Source organism: Nerophis ophidion, unplaced genomic scaffold (genome assembly GCF_033978795.1).
Source record: "Nerophis ophidion isolate RoL-2023_Sa unplaced genomic scaffold, RoL_Noph_v1.0 HiC_scaffold_483, whole genome shotgun sequence".
Lineage (NCBI taxonomy): Eukaryota > Metazoa > Chordata > Actinopteri > Syngnathiformes > Syngnathidae > Nerophis > Nerophis ophidion.
The window spans coordinates 4057-18519 of record NW_026907390.1 but is presented as its reverse complement, the minus strand read 5'-3'; the positions used below and the strand labels follow the sequence as shown (position 1 = coordinate 18519).

General features: G+C 39.1%; 1 protein-coding gene across 1 annotated transcript; it reads left to right on the top strand.

The window, feature by feature from the left end:
• Nucleotides 1-410: 410 nt before the first annotated feature.
• Nucleotides 411-14244, top strand: LOC133548203 (mitochondrial fission regulator 1-like). The gene is made up of 7 exons (XM_061893515.1): nt 411-565; nt 663-761; nt 5593-5729; nt 11474-11715; nt 11850-12111; nt 12176-12356; nt 13641-14244. The coding sequence occupies exons 1-7, from the start codon at nt 530-532 to the stop codon at nt 13686-13688; spliced, it is 1005 nt and encodes a 334-aa protein (XP_061749499.1). The 5' UTR covers nt 411-529; the 3' UTR covers nt 13689-14244.
• Nucleotides 14245-14463: the final 219 nt, after the last annotated feature.

Here is a 14463-nt window from a genome sequence, read left to right as displayed (position 1 = left end):
GATACGAGTCTCACTTCTTTTTATCGCTGTTAAATGAAACTAGTCAAAAAGTGTTCGATTAACAATATTTGTCAAACTTTTTGGTTCTTTATTTTGTTAGTAATGTATAAATGTAAATCATGTTCAGTACTTCTACATATGTAGCCTTTTGTTTTGCTAAACGAATTGTAGTAATGCCCATCCATCCATCCATTTTCTACCGCTTATTCCCTTTTGGGGTTGCGGGGGACGCTGGTGCCTATCTCAGCTACAATCGGGCGGAAGGCAACCCTGGACAAGTCGCCCCCTCATCGCAGGGCCAACACAGATAGACAGACAACATTCACACACTAGGGCCAATTAAGTGTTGCCAATCAAATGACTGTTCTTACTTCAAAGATAAACACAAATCATAATGTGATATAATAAAATTATGTATAAAATATGAATAGTAATATATTTTATCACGTGTTTGTTCATTAGGTGTGTGTTTGATGATGATGCCGCCAGTATTTGGCCATGTGTACCCATTGCCAGTACTTCAAAAGTTATGAGTAAACACGATGAGCACATTGAAATGGACCTGGTAGGTGGCTCTTTTTTTTCCCAATTGAATTCAATTGTGTGTGTGCTGGATTCATTTTGTGTTTCAGTTTAATTAATACGTTGTGTTTTTTGGACAGGCGTTTGGATCAGCCAAGCAATATGGGTCCTCCAGAAGTATTGTCAGGAGAATAGCGAGCAACCTTCCTCTAAAACCGTGTGCCAGGGTTCATTTCCAGGTGGATTTTCTTTTTTAAAGATTTTCTTTGCCTCTTCTCTTATCTTTTTCTACAGTTGACGACACAGCCAAGTTGTCCCCTCCCCTTACCAAGCTTTTGTTGTCTGACTGGTTTGACTTTTTAAAGGGGAACTGCACTTTTTATTTGTACACTCATCATGAAAGACATGACAACGGATAGATTTTTTTTAATGCATTCTAAATATTTCATGAATTTGATTATAAGGGCATTTACATCTGAGCCTATGGAACACACTCTATTCTGCCTATAAAGCCCTTAAACACATCCATACACCTCCATTGAGGTTTTAGATACATGATGCAAGTATATATGTAGTGTAGTTAACGGCCAAATTTATAATAACATTTAATATTTACCGATTACTGCTCACTGCAGACTTTATAAGAGCCAACAAACATAATAAAACATCACTATTGTATAAGGTCTACTGTCATTAAGATACCGACTGCTAGGATGTTCATATTTTCTGATTTAGATGTAGAAAGACTCATAATCCTCCAAACTAAAGGGAGGTGGACCCAAGCGTCTTTGTGTCTTTCTCGCCATTTCAGAGTCTTAAGTTGGCTGTCATAGTGCACAAATTTGTAGGAATACATCCTCAACCTTCTTCTATCCAGGTGAGCGGCATAAATTATGATCTACAATAAACTTACAGGGAGCAGGGACGTGAGGAAACAGCTGACCAGTCATTGATGTAAACAGACACAAGTGTTCATATCACTGCCCCGCTATAGTTTGTCTGCATTAGCGCTTACAATAACAACATCATTAATACTTGGTTAATAGTCAAGTCACAAAATGTAAGTGGAGTATTGTTGGCGCTTTTTGAATGGTTATTTAGCGGATTTTATAAGCGGAATAGGGGAGCTCCCATTGGCTCCGCTGTAAGCATACTTTTTTTTATAAGTTAGAATGCATTGGAAAAGAATCCATCCGCCATGTCATGTCTTTCATAATGATTGTGAACGGTAGGCAAAATTCCTAAAAACAAAAGTGCAGTACGCCTTTAAAATATAAACAGTACATGCTGTCAATAAAATAGAGGTTATACAAACAGTATCAGCAGTACCTTTTCTACTTTTAAAATATAAACATGCCGTGGTTGTGACTTTCTACTATTTTTCTGTCTTTCCCCCCCTATTTTTCTTCCTTTCTTTTCCTCTCCAGCTCCGCTCCCTTGCTATGCGGAATGCAGTATGTCGGCTCTAGGTCAGTTTGTGTAGCTACTTGCAACAATGGAAGCCTTTACTATAACTATTACCCTTTACAGTTCCATGTCAATTCTCTTTGTTTTTCATACTTGCTTACTTCTCCTGTTTAAATATTAGGCATGGCAATGATAATTGATACTTTCAGGGGAACTGCACTTTTTTGGAGGAGTTTTGCCTATCATTCACAATTCCAATGCAAGACAAGAACAAATGTTTTTATTTTTTTATGCATTCTAAATAAACATTAGAAAAAGTCAGCTTACAATCAAGTCAGGAGTCACTCTATTCTGCCTACACACCGCCATCATTTTATATACATGATGTAAGTATATATGTAATGTACTGCACACTCATAATAACATGTAATCCTTACGTATTTTGCTCATTGTAAGCATACGGCGGTGCTTTTATTTTGTAAACTCATTATTTCATAGACGTTTGCATTTTCCATTAACAACACTGAAAATTAAAACATGCAGACTTCATGAGAGACAACAACCATCATAAAAAAACAAACACTTACTGCACATCGTCTGCTCTCACTGGGATGTCAACTGATGGGATGTTCATATCTTTCCGTTTAGATGACGTATACACATAATCCTCACAAAGGCTTAATTAAAGGGTGGCATAGCTCGGCTAGTATAGCCGCCGTGCCAGCAACTTGAGGGTTCCTGGTTTTGATCCCCGCTTCCGCCATCCTAGTGACTGCAGTTGTGTCCTTGGGAAAGATACTTTACTTACCTGATCTCAGTGCCACCCACACTGGTTTAGATGTAACTTAGATCAGTGGTTCTCAAATGGGGGTACGTGTACCCCTGTGGGTACTAGAAGGTATGCCAAGAGGTACGTGGGATTTTTTTTTTTAAAGTTTTCTAAAAAAATAGCTACAATTCAAAAATCCTTTATAAAAATATTTATTGAATAATACTTCAACAAAATATTAATGTAATTTCATAAAATGTGAAAAGAAATGCAACAATGCAATATTCAGTGTTGACAGCTAGATTTTTTATGGACATGTTCCATAAATATTGATGTTAAAGATTTCTTTTTTTGTAAAGAAATGTTTAGAATTAAGTTCAGGAATCCAGATGGATCTCTATTACAATCCCCAAAGAGGGCACTTTAAGTGGACTACTTCTATGTGTAGAAATCTTTATTTATAATTGAATCACTTGTTTGTTCAAGAAAGACCACTACAAATGAGCAATATTTTGCACTGTTATACAATTTAATAAATCAGAAACTGATGACATAGTGCTGTATTTGACTTCTTTATCTCTTCAACCAAAAATGCTTTGCTCTGATTAGGGGGTACTTGAATAAAAAAAAAATTCACTGGGTCTACATCATTGAAAATAGGTTGAGAACCACTCACTCCGATCATGGGTTTCACTTTGTAAAGAGCTTTGAGCCACTACAGAACAGTGCTATATAAATATAATTCACTTCACTAAAAAAAGGTGGACGCAAACTAGCGTCTCTTTATGTTTTTCTCGTCATCTCCCGGTGTAAATTGGCTGTCAAAGTTCACCAATTTCTCGGTTTATGACCACAATCTTCTACTATCCAGGTGAGAGGCATAATTTATAATCTAGAATTAACTTTCACCAGCTCACAGGCACAATATAGCAGCATAAGCTAGTTACCTCTCTGTGATTAATGCGTGGCTAAAAATAAGTCCTTAACGTTAGCGCTTAAAATAACATCACATGGTTAATACTTAGGTCACAAATTGTAAGTGGGGTATTGTTGGGGGTTTTAAGATGTTCTTTGGAGGGCTTTGTGGGTGTAATAGAGGAACTTAGATTGACTCCATTTTTAGCTGATTTTTGCTAACGCTTATTTACAATTTAGAATGCATAAAAAAAGAAAAACGTGTGTTCTTGCCTTACATAGGAATTGAGAATAATAGGCAAAATTCCAGGAAAGTGCAAGATCCCCTTTATGAATATTGTTGCGTTTGAGGTATTACGACTTACTTTTCATACAGTTCAAACTTTTTGTGTAACTCTTCTGATTTAAAAAATTTTTGGAACATGGACAACGCTTTACCTGTAATGTTACGACTTCAGTAAAATGGATACATTTTAGTCAAATTTTGACATTTCTCTGTCTTTTACGACTTTAGTTTTCTCTGACTACTACAATAATTAAAACATATATCTTAAAAAAATGATTAGGGATTAGGTCTCTGCTTTTTGCAGATGATGTAGTCCTGATGGCTTCATCTGGCCGGGATCTTCAGCTCTCACTGGATCGGTTCGCAGCCGAGTGTGAAGCGACCGGAATGAGAATCAGCACCTCCAAGTCCGAGTCCATGGTTCTCGCCCGGAAAAGGGTGGAGTGCCATCTCCGGGTTGGGGAGGAGACCCTGCCCCAAGTGGAGGAGTTCAAGTACCTAGGAGTCTTGTTCACGAGTGGGGGAAGAGTGGATCGTGAGATCGACAGGCGGATCGGTGCGGCGTCTTCAGTAATGCGGACGTTGTATCGATCCGTTGTGGTGAAGAAGGAGCTGAGCCGGAAGGCAAAGCTCTCAATTTACCGGTCGATCTACGTTCCCATCCTCACCTATGGTCATGAGCTTTGGGTCATGACCGAAAGGATAAGATCACGGGTACAAGCGGCCGAAATGAGTTTCCTCCGCCGGGTGGCGGGGCTCTCCCTTAGAGATAGGGTGAGAAGCTCTGCCATCCGGGAGGAGCTCAACGTAAAGCCGCTGCTCCTCCACATCGAGAGGAGCCAGATGAGGTGGTTCGGGCATCTGGTCAGGATGCCACCCGAACGCCTCCCTAGGGATGTGTTTAGGGCACGTCCAGCTGGTAGGAGGCCACGGGGAAGACCCAGGACACGTTGGAAAGACTATGTCTCCCGGCTGGCCTGGGAACGCCTCGGGATCCCCCGGGAAGAGCTAGACGAAGTGGCTGGAGATAGGGAAGTCTGGGCTTCCCTGCTTAGGCTGCTGCCCCCGCGACCCGACCTCGGATAAGCGGAAGATGATGGATCTTGAAAAAATATATCTTCACAATTACATTTCCTTAGTATATTTCAACATAACACTATTTTGCTACATTGTCAACCATAAAAAAAAAAAAAAAAATCCAAAATGTTTTTTACAAAAGAATGACATTTTTCTTAGATTTTTTGGCATTTTCCCATTGTTAAATTTAATATTTTATAACAATGTCCTCACAATGTCAGTTTTAATAAAATAAAAAAAATGAAATTAAATTTTTTTTATGTTAATGTTTTTTTTTTGTACTTATAAAATGATGTTTTACTGTAGAATTGATTGCAGATTAATCTTAACGATGTAATACAGCACAGGTGCTGTTGACTAAGTCTCAACATGAGGCATGGAAACATAGTAGTTCAAAACTTCTATCCATCCATCCATTTTCTACCGCTTGTCCCTTTTGGGGTCGCCGGGGGGTGCTGGAGCCTATCTCAGCTGCACTTTCAAACAGCTATTCTCCAATTACATTGAAACAAAAATATGTCAGTGAGGAGACAATTAGTTTGTCAATAGTTGGATAATACAATGTGGTATTTTCCAAGGTATTTTCCTAATAAGGTGGTCGGTCTTTTTTCAATAGCTCTGTCCATACACTGAGGATGAAGGTGTCCTCAGCCGGAGGAACAACTTTGCTGTGGCCTCTCTCGCTGACGTCTCCTGGATTGATCAGGACGAGGGGGAGGAGGAAGACGATGAAGACAACGTAGGCAGACCTCGGTGAGCTAAGTCCTGTCCTCACAACAGGTTGTATTCATTAGCTTTGTTGCAACCAGGTGAATGTTGTTACTGCTATGCAGAAAATCTCATGTAAAGCACAGGTGGCATCTGTAACGCTAAAGTTTGCGGTGCAGTTTTAAGAGAAGAACAGCTTGCGAACAATCGAATGTTCTTTGTTTTGACACTCAAAATACTCATAATCAGAAAATATATATAATTATTAGGGATTTTCCGATCAGGGTTTTTTTTATGCTGTCATTCGGATACCGATCATCCATGAGTAAGATTGTCCAATACCGATCACATGTATTAACTGTGCATTTTTTAATGTATTTGTGGTGAGTGCTATCGACAATGTAACAATAGTAACACACTAGAGATATAACGGTAAACATCCATCCATCCATCTTCTTCCGCTTATCCAAGGTCGGGTCGCGGGGGCAGCAGCCGAAGCAGGGAAGCCCAGACTTCCCTCTCCCCAGCCACTTCGTCTAGCTCTTCCCGGGGGATCCTGAGGCGTTCCCAGGCCAGCCGGGAGACATAGTCTACCCAACGTGTCCTGGGTCTTCCCCGTGGCCTCCTACCGGTTGGACGTGCCCTAAACACCTCCCTAGGGAGGCGTTCGGGTGGCCTCCTGACCAGATGCCCGAACCACATCATCTGGCTCCTCTCGATGTGGAGGAGCAGCGGCTTTACTTTGAGCTCCTCTCGGATGGCAGTGCTTCTCACCCTATCTCTAAGGGAGAGCCCCGCCACCCGGCGGAGGAAACTCATTTCGGCCGCTTGTACCCGTGATCTTATCCTTTCGGTCATGACCCAAAGCTCATGACCATAGGTGAGGATGGGAACGTAAATCGACCGGTAAATTGAGAGCTTTGCCTTCCGGCTCAGCTCCTTCTTCACCACAACGGGATCGGTACAACGATCGCATTACTGAAGACGCCGTACCGATCCGCCTGTCGATCTCACGATCCACTCTTCCCCCACTCGTGAACAAGACTCCTAGGTACTTGAACTCCTCCACTTGGGGCAGGGTCTCCTACCCAACCCGGAGATGGCACCCTTTTCAGGGTGGGAGCCATCGACTCGGACTTGGAGGTGCTGATTCTCATTCCGGTCGCTTCACACTCGGCTGCGGTAAAATTCCAGAACATTTAAATGTTTAGTTACCGAAAAACTGTCATTTATTAAAGCATTTTAGGCAACACTACTCACTTGCTGGAAACCGAGTCACAACATCACCGGCACATGCACGCTATTGCGCTGTTTGGCTTTTAAAAACAGTGCAGCAGTTACACAACTGTTCTCTGGAGATTTTCCCTCCGAGTAAATGGCACCCGATTGCTTCTTTTTACTTAATTTCACTCGTTAATTCATTACTGTGGAGCCTCGGGGTGCATTTTTTGTCATGCTTGGACAATTTTAGAAACAGACACATTTGTCCCATGCAAAAAGTACCGTATTTTTCGGACTATAAGTCGCAGTTTTTTTCACAGTTTGGCCGGAGCGACTTATGTGTGAAATTATTAACACATTACCGTAAAATATCAAATAATATTATTTATCTCATTTGCGGAAGAGACAAAGAAAATGTCAGCAATTGTCACACACACATCAACAATCGTCACACACACACACGTGAACCAATAAGAATTCGGCGGGGGAGGGTCATGGCAGAAGTGCATTGTGGGTCATGGAATGCTAACTGCTATATGCTACTGCCGTAGCTATTAAAATCAATCAATCAATCAATGTTTACTTATATAGCCCTAAATCACTAGTGTCTCAAAGGGCTGCACAAACCACTACGACATCCTCGGTAGGCCCACATAAGGGCAAGGAAAACTCCCACCCAGTGGGACGTCGGTGACAATAATGATCATTTCATCGTTGGCGGTGACTTATAAAAACTGAGAAGGGCTGAACAAAAATGGCACCAAAAGGGAAATCATGTACTGCTGATTACAAGCTGGACGTAGTGAAATATGCAGCAGAAAACGACAAGAGGAAGCGGCGCATACCTTTGGAGTTGGCAGAGTTGTTTAGAAGCGACATCGAAGAAGAAGATTTCATGGGATCTATCGATTATGAGTGACAGATTGTTTGGTAAACGTATAGCATGTTCTACATGTTATAGTTATTTGAATGACTCTTACCATATGTTAGACACGTTCTCCATTGGTTATTTATGCGTCATATAATGTACACTTATTTAGCCTGTTGTTCACTATTCTTTATATATTATAAATTGCCTTTCAAATGTCTATTCTTGGTGTTGGATTTTATCAAATAAATTTCCCCCAAAAATGCGACTTATAGTCCAGTGCGACGTATATATGTTTTTTTCCTTCTTTATTACGCATTTTCGGCTGGTGCGACGTATACTCCGGAGCGATTTATAATCCAAAAAATACGGTATACTGCAGAAGAGAAAACACTGCGTCTTCACTCAGCTGCTGTGGCGGAAAGTTACCAAGCAGCAGGCGATGTGTAGGAAACATTGCCACAACTTGTTAATAAAGTCTTGCCGTTTGTTTACTGGGATGGTCACTCTACACTTATTTAACTGCTAACTTTGTCAGTGTTCCAATAACATCAATGCTAACTAAAATGTTTTTGTCATCTCATTGATTTGAATTCAAGCTGTGAAGTGTCAACATGCAGAATTTTCAGTTAGGCACAAAGATTGTGTATTAGATGTTTGACTTATCACTCATGTTTATTTTTGTTGGCCAAACTGTTTCACTGAACCACAAGGTGTTGTTGAAGAACAAAGCTTGTCTATTAGACTTTATCTTCATAGGCCAAACTGCTTTGTGTTTTCTATGGGCATCAGAAAGTAAACACCATGTTTTTTTTTAAATACTTGTGTTTTTTTCATTTCACAATGTTATTCCTTAAAAAAAACATTCACGTGACATAGCATTTTGTTAATATTTTATGGTGTGAAGTTAATTTCTATACAACATATTTCTGCTCAAACTCTTATGAGATATGTCCCGATACAGCATGTACATGTACATGTACATGTCAATGTACACAAAATGGACATAACTTAAAAAAATACCTTTCAATGAAAATGTAAAAATAGATATAGAAGCAATGTAATGAGGAAAAAGCTGACACGTTGATACTAATAATGAACAAAAACACAGATATTTGTTTTTAAATACAGTATATGGATACTGTTTATCTGTAGCTTTTTTTTTTTATTAGACATTACAAATTACATGATGGTGTCATGGTCACACCACAACACTGTTTGACTAAAAATAATGAATAATCCTGATTATTAATTGTGATTTATATTGATCAAAATAATAATTATTATTTTGGCCATAATCGTGCAGCCTATGTATAAAACTAGATCCCTTAAAATGAACACTAAAGGCACAAGCGGTAGGAATGGATGGATGGATGGATGGACAAAAAGCAGAGTAACGTCTTATGACCATTAGGTGCCATATTGCAAAATTCTTAAATTAGTTTTTGTTTATCTCTTACTTCCATAAGTTGCTATCTTGCATAATTTTCACATTTAGTTTAGTTATTTATGTATTTTTTTCTGCCATATTACTTTGTTGATAATGCTTCTCTTGCTTTCATATGCACATTCAATTTGACAACATTAAAAACAGTGTTCTTATCTACAATAGTGTTCCTGCTTCAAAGGAAATTATTTTGAATATTTTTTTAAATAAAACTTGGTTAAAATTACATTATTTTTATTTTTTAATTGTGAGCCCAATTACAAATACGGCGTTAATAACAAACAGTGATAATTTTGGTCACAATAACCGTGATAGGAATTGTTCATACTTTGACATCCCTGCAACACACTATTTAAAATACTTCCTTATTCCCTTTACAATTGTTTGAGCAAAACAAAGTCAATAGTTCACGGTAACTGAAAACCAAAAACTACTCTCTAGCTAGCTTTGCTGTTAGCCTAGCTATTAGCATGCGTGTTCTGGCTGTTAACATGTTTAGCCTTGTCCTCCATTAAGATACTAAAAAATACAATTTATTTGTCATAAAAGAGGTGATTATTATTAGCTTAGTGGAGTGGCTCCACACTGTGTATGGGGAGACATAATTAGCTGCTAGCTTGTCAACCATGGAACTAAAAAATAAATACAGTGTTAAGAGGGGATTGCCGTTAAAGGCATTAATCGCTAATGGCTGATCAGATTTTTTTACGAAAATCGTCCAATCTTGATTAGTGGCCGTTTGATCAATACACCAGTAATGATTATACATATATTTAGTATAATAAATATTGTATTTTTATATGTTACGTTGATTTAGTGTAATTATTTTGTGGGAAAAGGATCAATTAATTATATTATTGAAAATTGTAATGTAATAATAATTGTTGTGGAGAGTTATAAAGGACTGTAAGGTTCTATAAAGGTAGTCTCATTCGCCTCCGGGGCGTCGGTCAGGACACAATGGACAGGACAGTTCGTTTGGCATATGGCAGTTTACTTGTTTAGTAGGCAGGTTGACAGGCATGGCAGGTGACAATGGATTGGCTGAATGGTACAACACTGTTAAGTATTGGTGCTTCTGCAGTAAACAGATAAGAACATTATAACCAATTAGTATAGAATACCATATCCTACGTAGTAATAGTACATATCACCTTAGTGTAATAATATATCATGGATACAAAATATAGCATATACCGGTAATAATTGACATTTAGTACACAGTAGCTTCACCAGTAAACAGTAAGCCCTGCCATATACATTACAGGATAGCATCAAACTAAACACTCAAATAACATCATACCAACATTTAACTGAACTTAAATGTCTTAACTAGACCAGAAGGTGTCACTGTACGCTACAGAAGGTACGTATCTTTGGTGCTTGTGACCTGCCGTGCAGGATAAGGTGCTCGCTTACATGTACAAAGGCACAAAATGTCCGAAATGTTCTCTTTGAAGAGATAAAGGACTGGTACATGAAATACATTGTCTAGACGCTCCAAACAAGGCACGCTGCGCGTCAAACAACTATATAATGAACTTACATTCGTCAGTGACGCACCAGGTACCGCAGTTCTATAGAATCTTACAAGTTGTAGATATATATACAGGCAGCAAATGTAAAGGACTGGCATTCACCACTCTGTGCTCTGTTTTGGTTAGAATGAATAAGCGCGCCGCACAATGCCTTGCGGTCTTAAGGTGGACTGCTCACAATAGTCTCTTAAGGTAGCACAGAGTTTGGGAACCTTTCTAACAATAATAATGATATAAACATTAGGGCAGCACGGTGGAGGAGGGGTTAGTGCGTCTGCCTCACAATACGAAGGTCCTGAGTTCAATACCGAGCTCAGAATCTTTCTGTGCGGAGTTAGCATGTTCTCCCCGTGACTGCGTGGGTTCCCTCCGGGTACTCCGGCTTCCTCCCACCTCCAAAGACATGCACCTGGGGATAGGTTGATTGGAAACACTAAAATTGGCTCTAATGAGTGAATGTGAGTGTGAATGTTGTCTGTCTGTCTGTGTTGGCCCTGCGATGAGGTGGCGACTTCTCCAGGGTGTACACCGCCTTCCGCCTGAATGCAGCTGAGATAGGCTCCAGCGACCCCCTGTGACTCCGAAATAGAGAAGTGGTAGAAAATGGATGGATGGATATCAATATTAAAATAAAGGCCTGCCCCACACACAAATCTAAGTTGAGAGAACATACAGTATATGAGGAATATAAACTAATGCAGTCTTGTTTTAATAGTTTGGGGCCGCCACCAACAGGGCTTGCATTCCGCATCCGGCAGTCTAATCCTCAGCGAAAACCACGCCTGGCCAGGCGCCGCTCACTCCCCAGCCTCCGCGAGGTGGCTCCGGACCCCCGAGGCCCCTCGGCCACCAACAACGAGGCCATCCAGAAGATCAGCGCGCTGGAGACAGAACTCGCCAAGCTCCGAGCGCAGATAGCGCAAATCGTGCTGGCGCAGGAAAAGAGCACACAGTCGGGTACGTTCAAAGTCAAGCATCTCATGATGGCCAGTACAAAATAATGATGTAATTGCAAACATATTCTTCTTGATGACAGCATAGTGCCTCATTTAGTACAGTGTAGTAACAGGTGTTCTCTGCTGTCTCCACAGGGACAACTCCTCACCCGCCTCCTCCCCCGTGTGGCACCGGGCCACCTCCACCACCACCCCCGCCACCACCTCCACCTCCCCCTCCACCTCCCCCTCCACTGAATCTGCAGCGCACATTTTCCGCCATCGACCTGATCAAGGAGCGAAGAGGAAAGAAGACAGAAGGGCAGACAACAGTGCTAGAGTCTAAAACGGCAGAAATCCCCAGCATGCTGGACGTCCTCAAAGACATGAACAAGGTCAAGCTGAGATCTGTCAAAAGGTAGAGGCGTACTTCATTCCCAAATATACGCATCAGTGTAGTTACAAATATCGCGTGTTTGCAGCCGCCCAGCAGAGTTGGACACCAAAGAGAAGGTCAAAGAGCCCACAGACGCCGCCACGCTCATTGCAGAAGCCCTGAAGCGCAAGTTCGCACACCGCTACAGACATGACAGTGACCAGGACGACCGGGACGTCTTCACACTACCCAACCATGAAGTGAAAAGTCCAGTCCAAACCCCTCTGGTGAGATACGTATACTGTTTGGTTTATTAAACCCAATCTTGTTTTCTATTATGACACATAGTATCACATAGTAATTCTACTACAATAAAATAGAAATATTACAAAAATAAAAACATAATTTAAACAGAATTACTTTGTCGTAATTACATGGGACATTTCTAATGTAGTGTTTTAGGAAATTCTGAACCTCAAGAGGAAAAGATCAAAATGTGACAAAAAAAGATGAGATTGACGTGGAAATTGTACAACCTAAATTTGTTTCTGAGAAAAATGTAGACATAGTAAGAGACAAAGTAGTACATTAGAAAAGGTTTCATCAAAATAAAGTGAAAATATTGAAATGGGAAGAAATAAAAGTCAAAATATAATAATAATAATGGTCACAATTTTATGAGAATAAAGTCATACTTTTATGCTAAATATGTCACAGGAGGAAAAAAAACTAATTTAAAAGACGTCTTTTAAAACCTGAATATTAAAATCCTGATAAAAGTGAGTACTTTTTGGTAGAATAAGTAAAGGGAAAGGTTTTGATAGCATAATGTGACAAAAAACCTACTCAACCGAAATAATAAAACCTAAATATTATCATGAGTTAGTTAATGATTTGAGAAAAAAGTTGTAATTTTAGGTACCATTTTGTTGCGCCTGTGCAGTACCTGCAGTAATAAAAGAAAGTTGGACTTTCATCGAAATATTGAGAAAAGGATTGTATCAATATTAGTATAATTATCCATCCATTTTCTACTACTTGTCCCTTTCGCGGTCGCAGGTGTGCTGGAGCCTATCCCAGTTGTACTGGGGCGGGTTACACCCTGGACAAGTCGCCTTATAGGGCCAACACAGACAGACACTCACATTCACACACTTGGGACCAATTAGTGTTGCCAATAAACCTATATAATTTTCTAATAAAAATAAAGTCAGTAATTAGGTAATGTCAGAATAAAATGTTTCAAGGCAAAAGACAACTTCTAAAGTCTCTTAAAATTTTGAAAAAGTAATTTGAGGAAAAGTTGTATCATATATAATAGTTGAAACTTGATGACTAAAAATAATTAAACTTAAGTAATAACATAATCTAATAATATTATGAACAAAACAAAAAATAATAATTGTGAGGTTGCAATATGTCAGATATACTGTACCAGTGTTGAGGATAATAATGACTATTTTTGAAGTTCTATGAGAGTCTCATTGTTACAAAAATGAAGTGGTGGTAGTTTCACAAAACATTTTGACACATGACTTGTTCTTAATTTAGTCATTTTTGTCTGTTTACAGTTTGGGCAGCACATGCTGAAATCAACAGGAAAGCGGACGTTTGTCTGAATGGATCTTACTGACAAAAAGAGTTCTATTGTGGAAGCACAAGGGAATGAGGCTGCTCTATCATGTTCATTTTGTTGTGCACTTTTTAAGTTATAGAGCTTTTTAAATCTCAGTGTTCAGAGTTTTTATTTTTTGCAACACTATTGTCATCTGTTAAGTCATTGTTGGTTGTTGAGGAGGGCACTTTCTCACTACAAGTAAAGTTATGACTTATTTATGTTGTAACACAAATAAAAAGTAGTTTGTAAGTGCTAGATGTATATGTTTAGACCCATAATCAATGCCAAACATGTTATTATTAATACCTCATTTCCCTTCTATGTAAAGTAGACTGAGACAATGATGTGGAAGCAAATACTGATTTCACAATTTTTAACGTTCAAATGAGCTATTTGTGGTTATTTATGCACATAAGTGTGTGTCAGCCCAGTGCTACTTTTAATACTTTTTATGATGAAAAAGGATGACTTTGGTATCATGCGATTTTGCCCCGACCCCTTATCCTTCTGTAAAATTCTGTTCAAATTTGAAATGAAATAAAAGTATACAACCAGAACTTTTGTGTGCTCTATTTTAATCAATGTTGTCTGTTTTACTATATATGGTTGAAGAAAAAAATATATATCCTGAACACTAAAACATCTAAAAAATATTTTATATTATATTATACATAAACAAGTTTATCATCTGTTTTAAATTAATTGAATTACTCCTGATTATCCAAATACAATATTTTTATTTTGAGTACGGTCCAAATTCCTCTGTCTGATGTTCC

Bases quoted from the DNA above. Each gene is read 5' to 3' on its own strand.
- LOC133548203 (XM_061893515.1), top strand. From the start codon at position 530: ATGAGTAAACACGATGAGCACATTGAAATGGACCTG. The intron at 566-662 runs GTAGGTGGCTCT...TTTTTTGGACAG, and splicing joins AGCACATTGAAATGGACCTG to GCGTTTGGATCAGCCAAGCA. The intron at 12,112-12,175 runs GTAGAGGCGTAC...GCGTGTTTGCAG, and splicing joins AAGCTGAGATCTGTCAAAAG to CCGCCCAGCAGAGTTGGACA.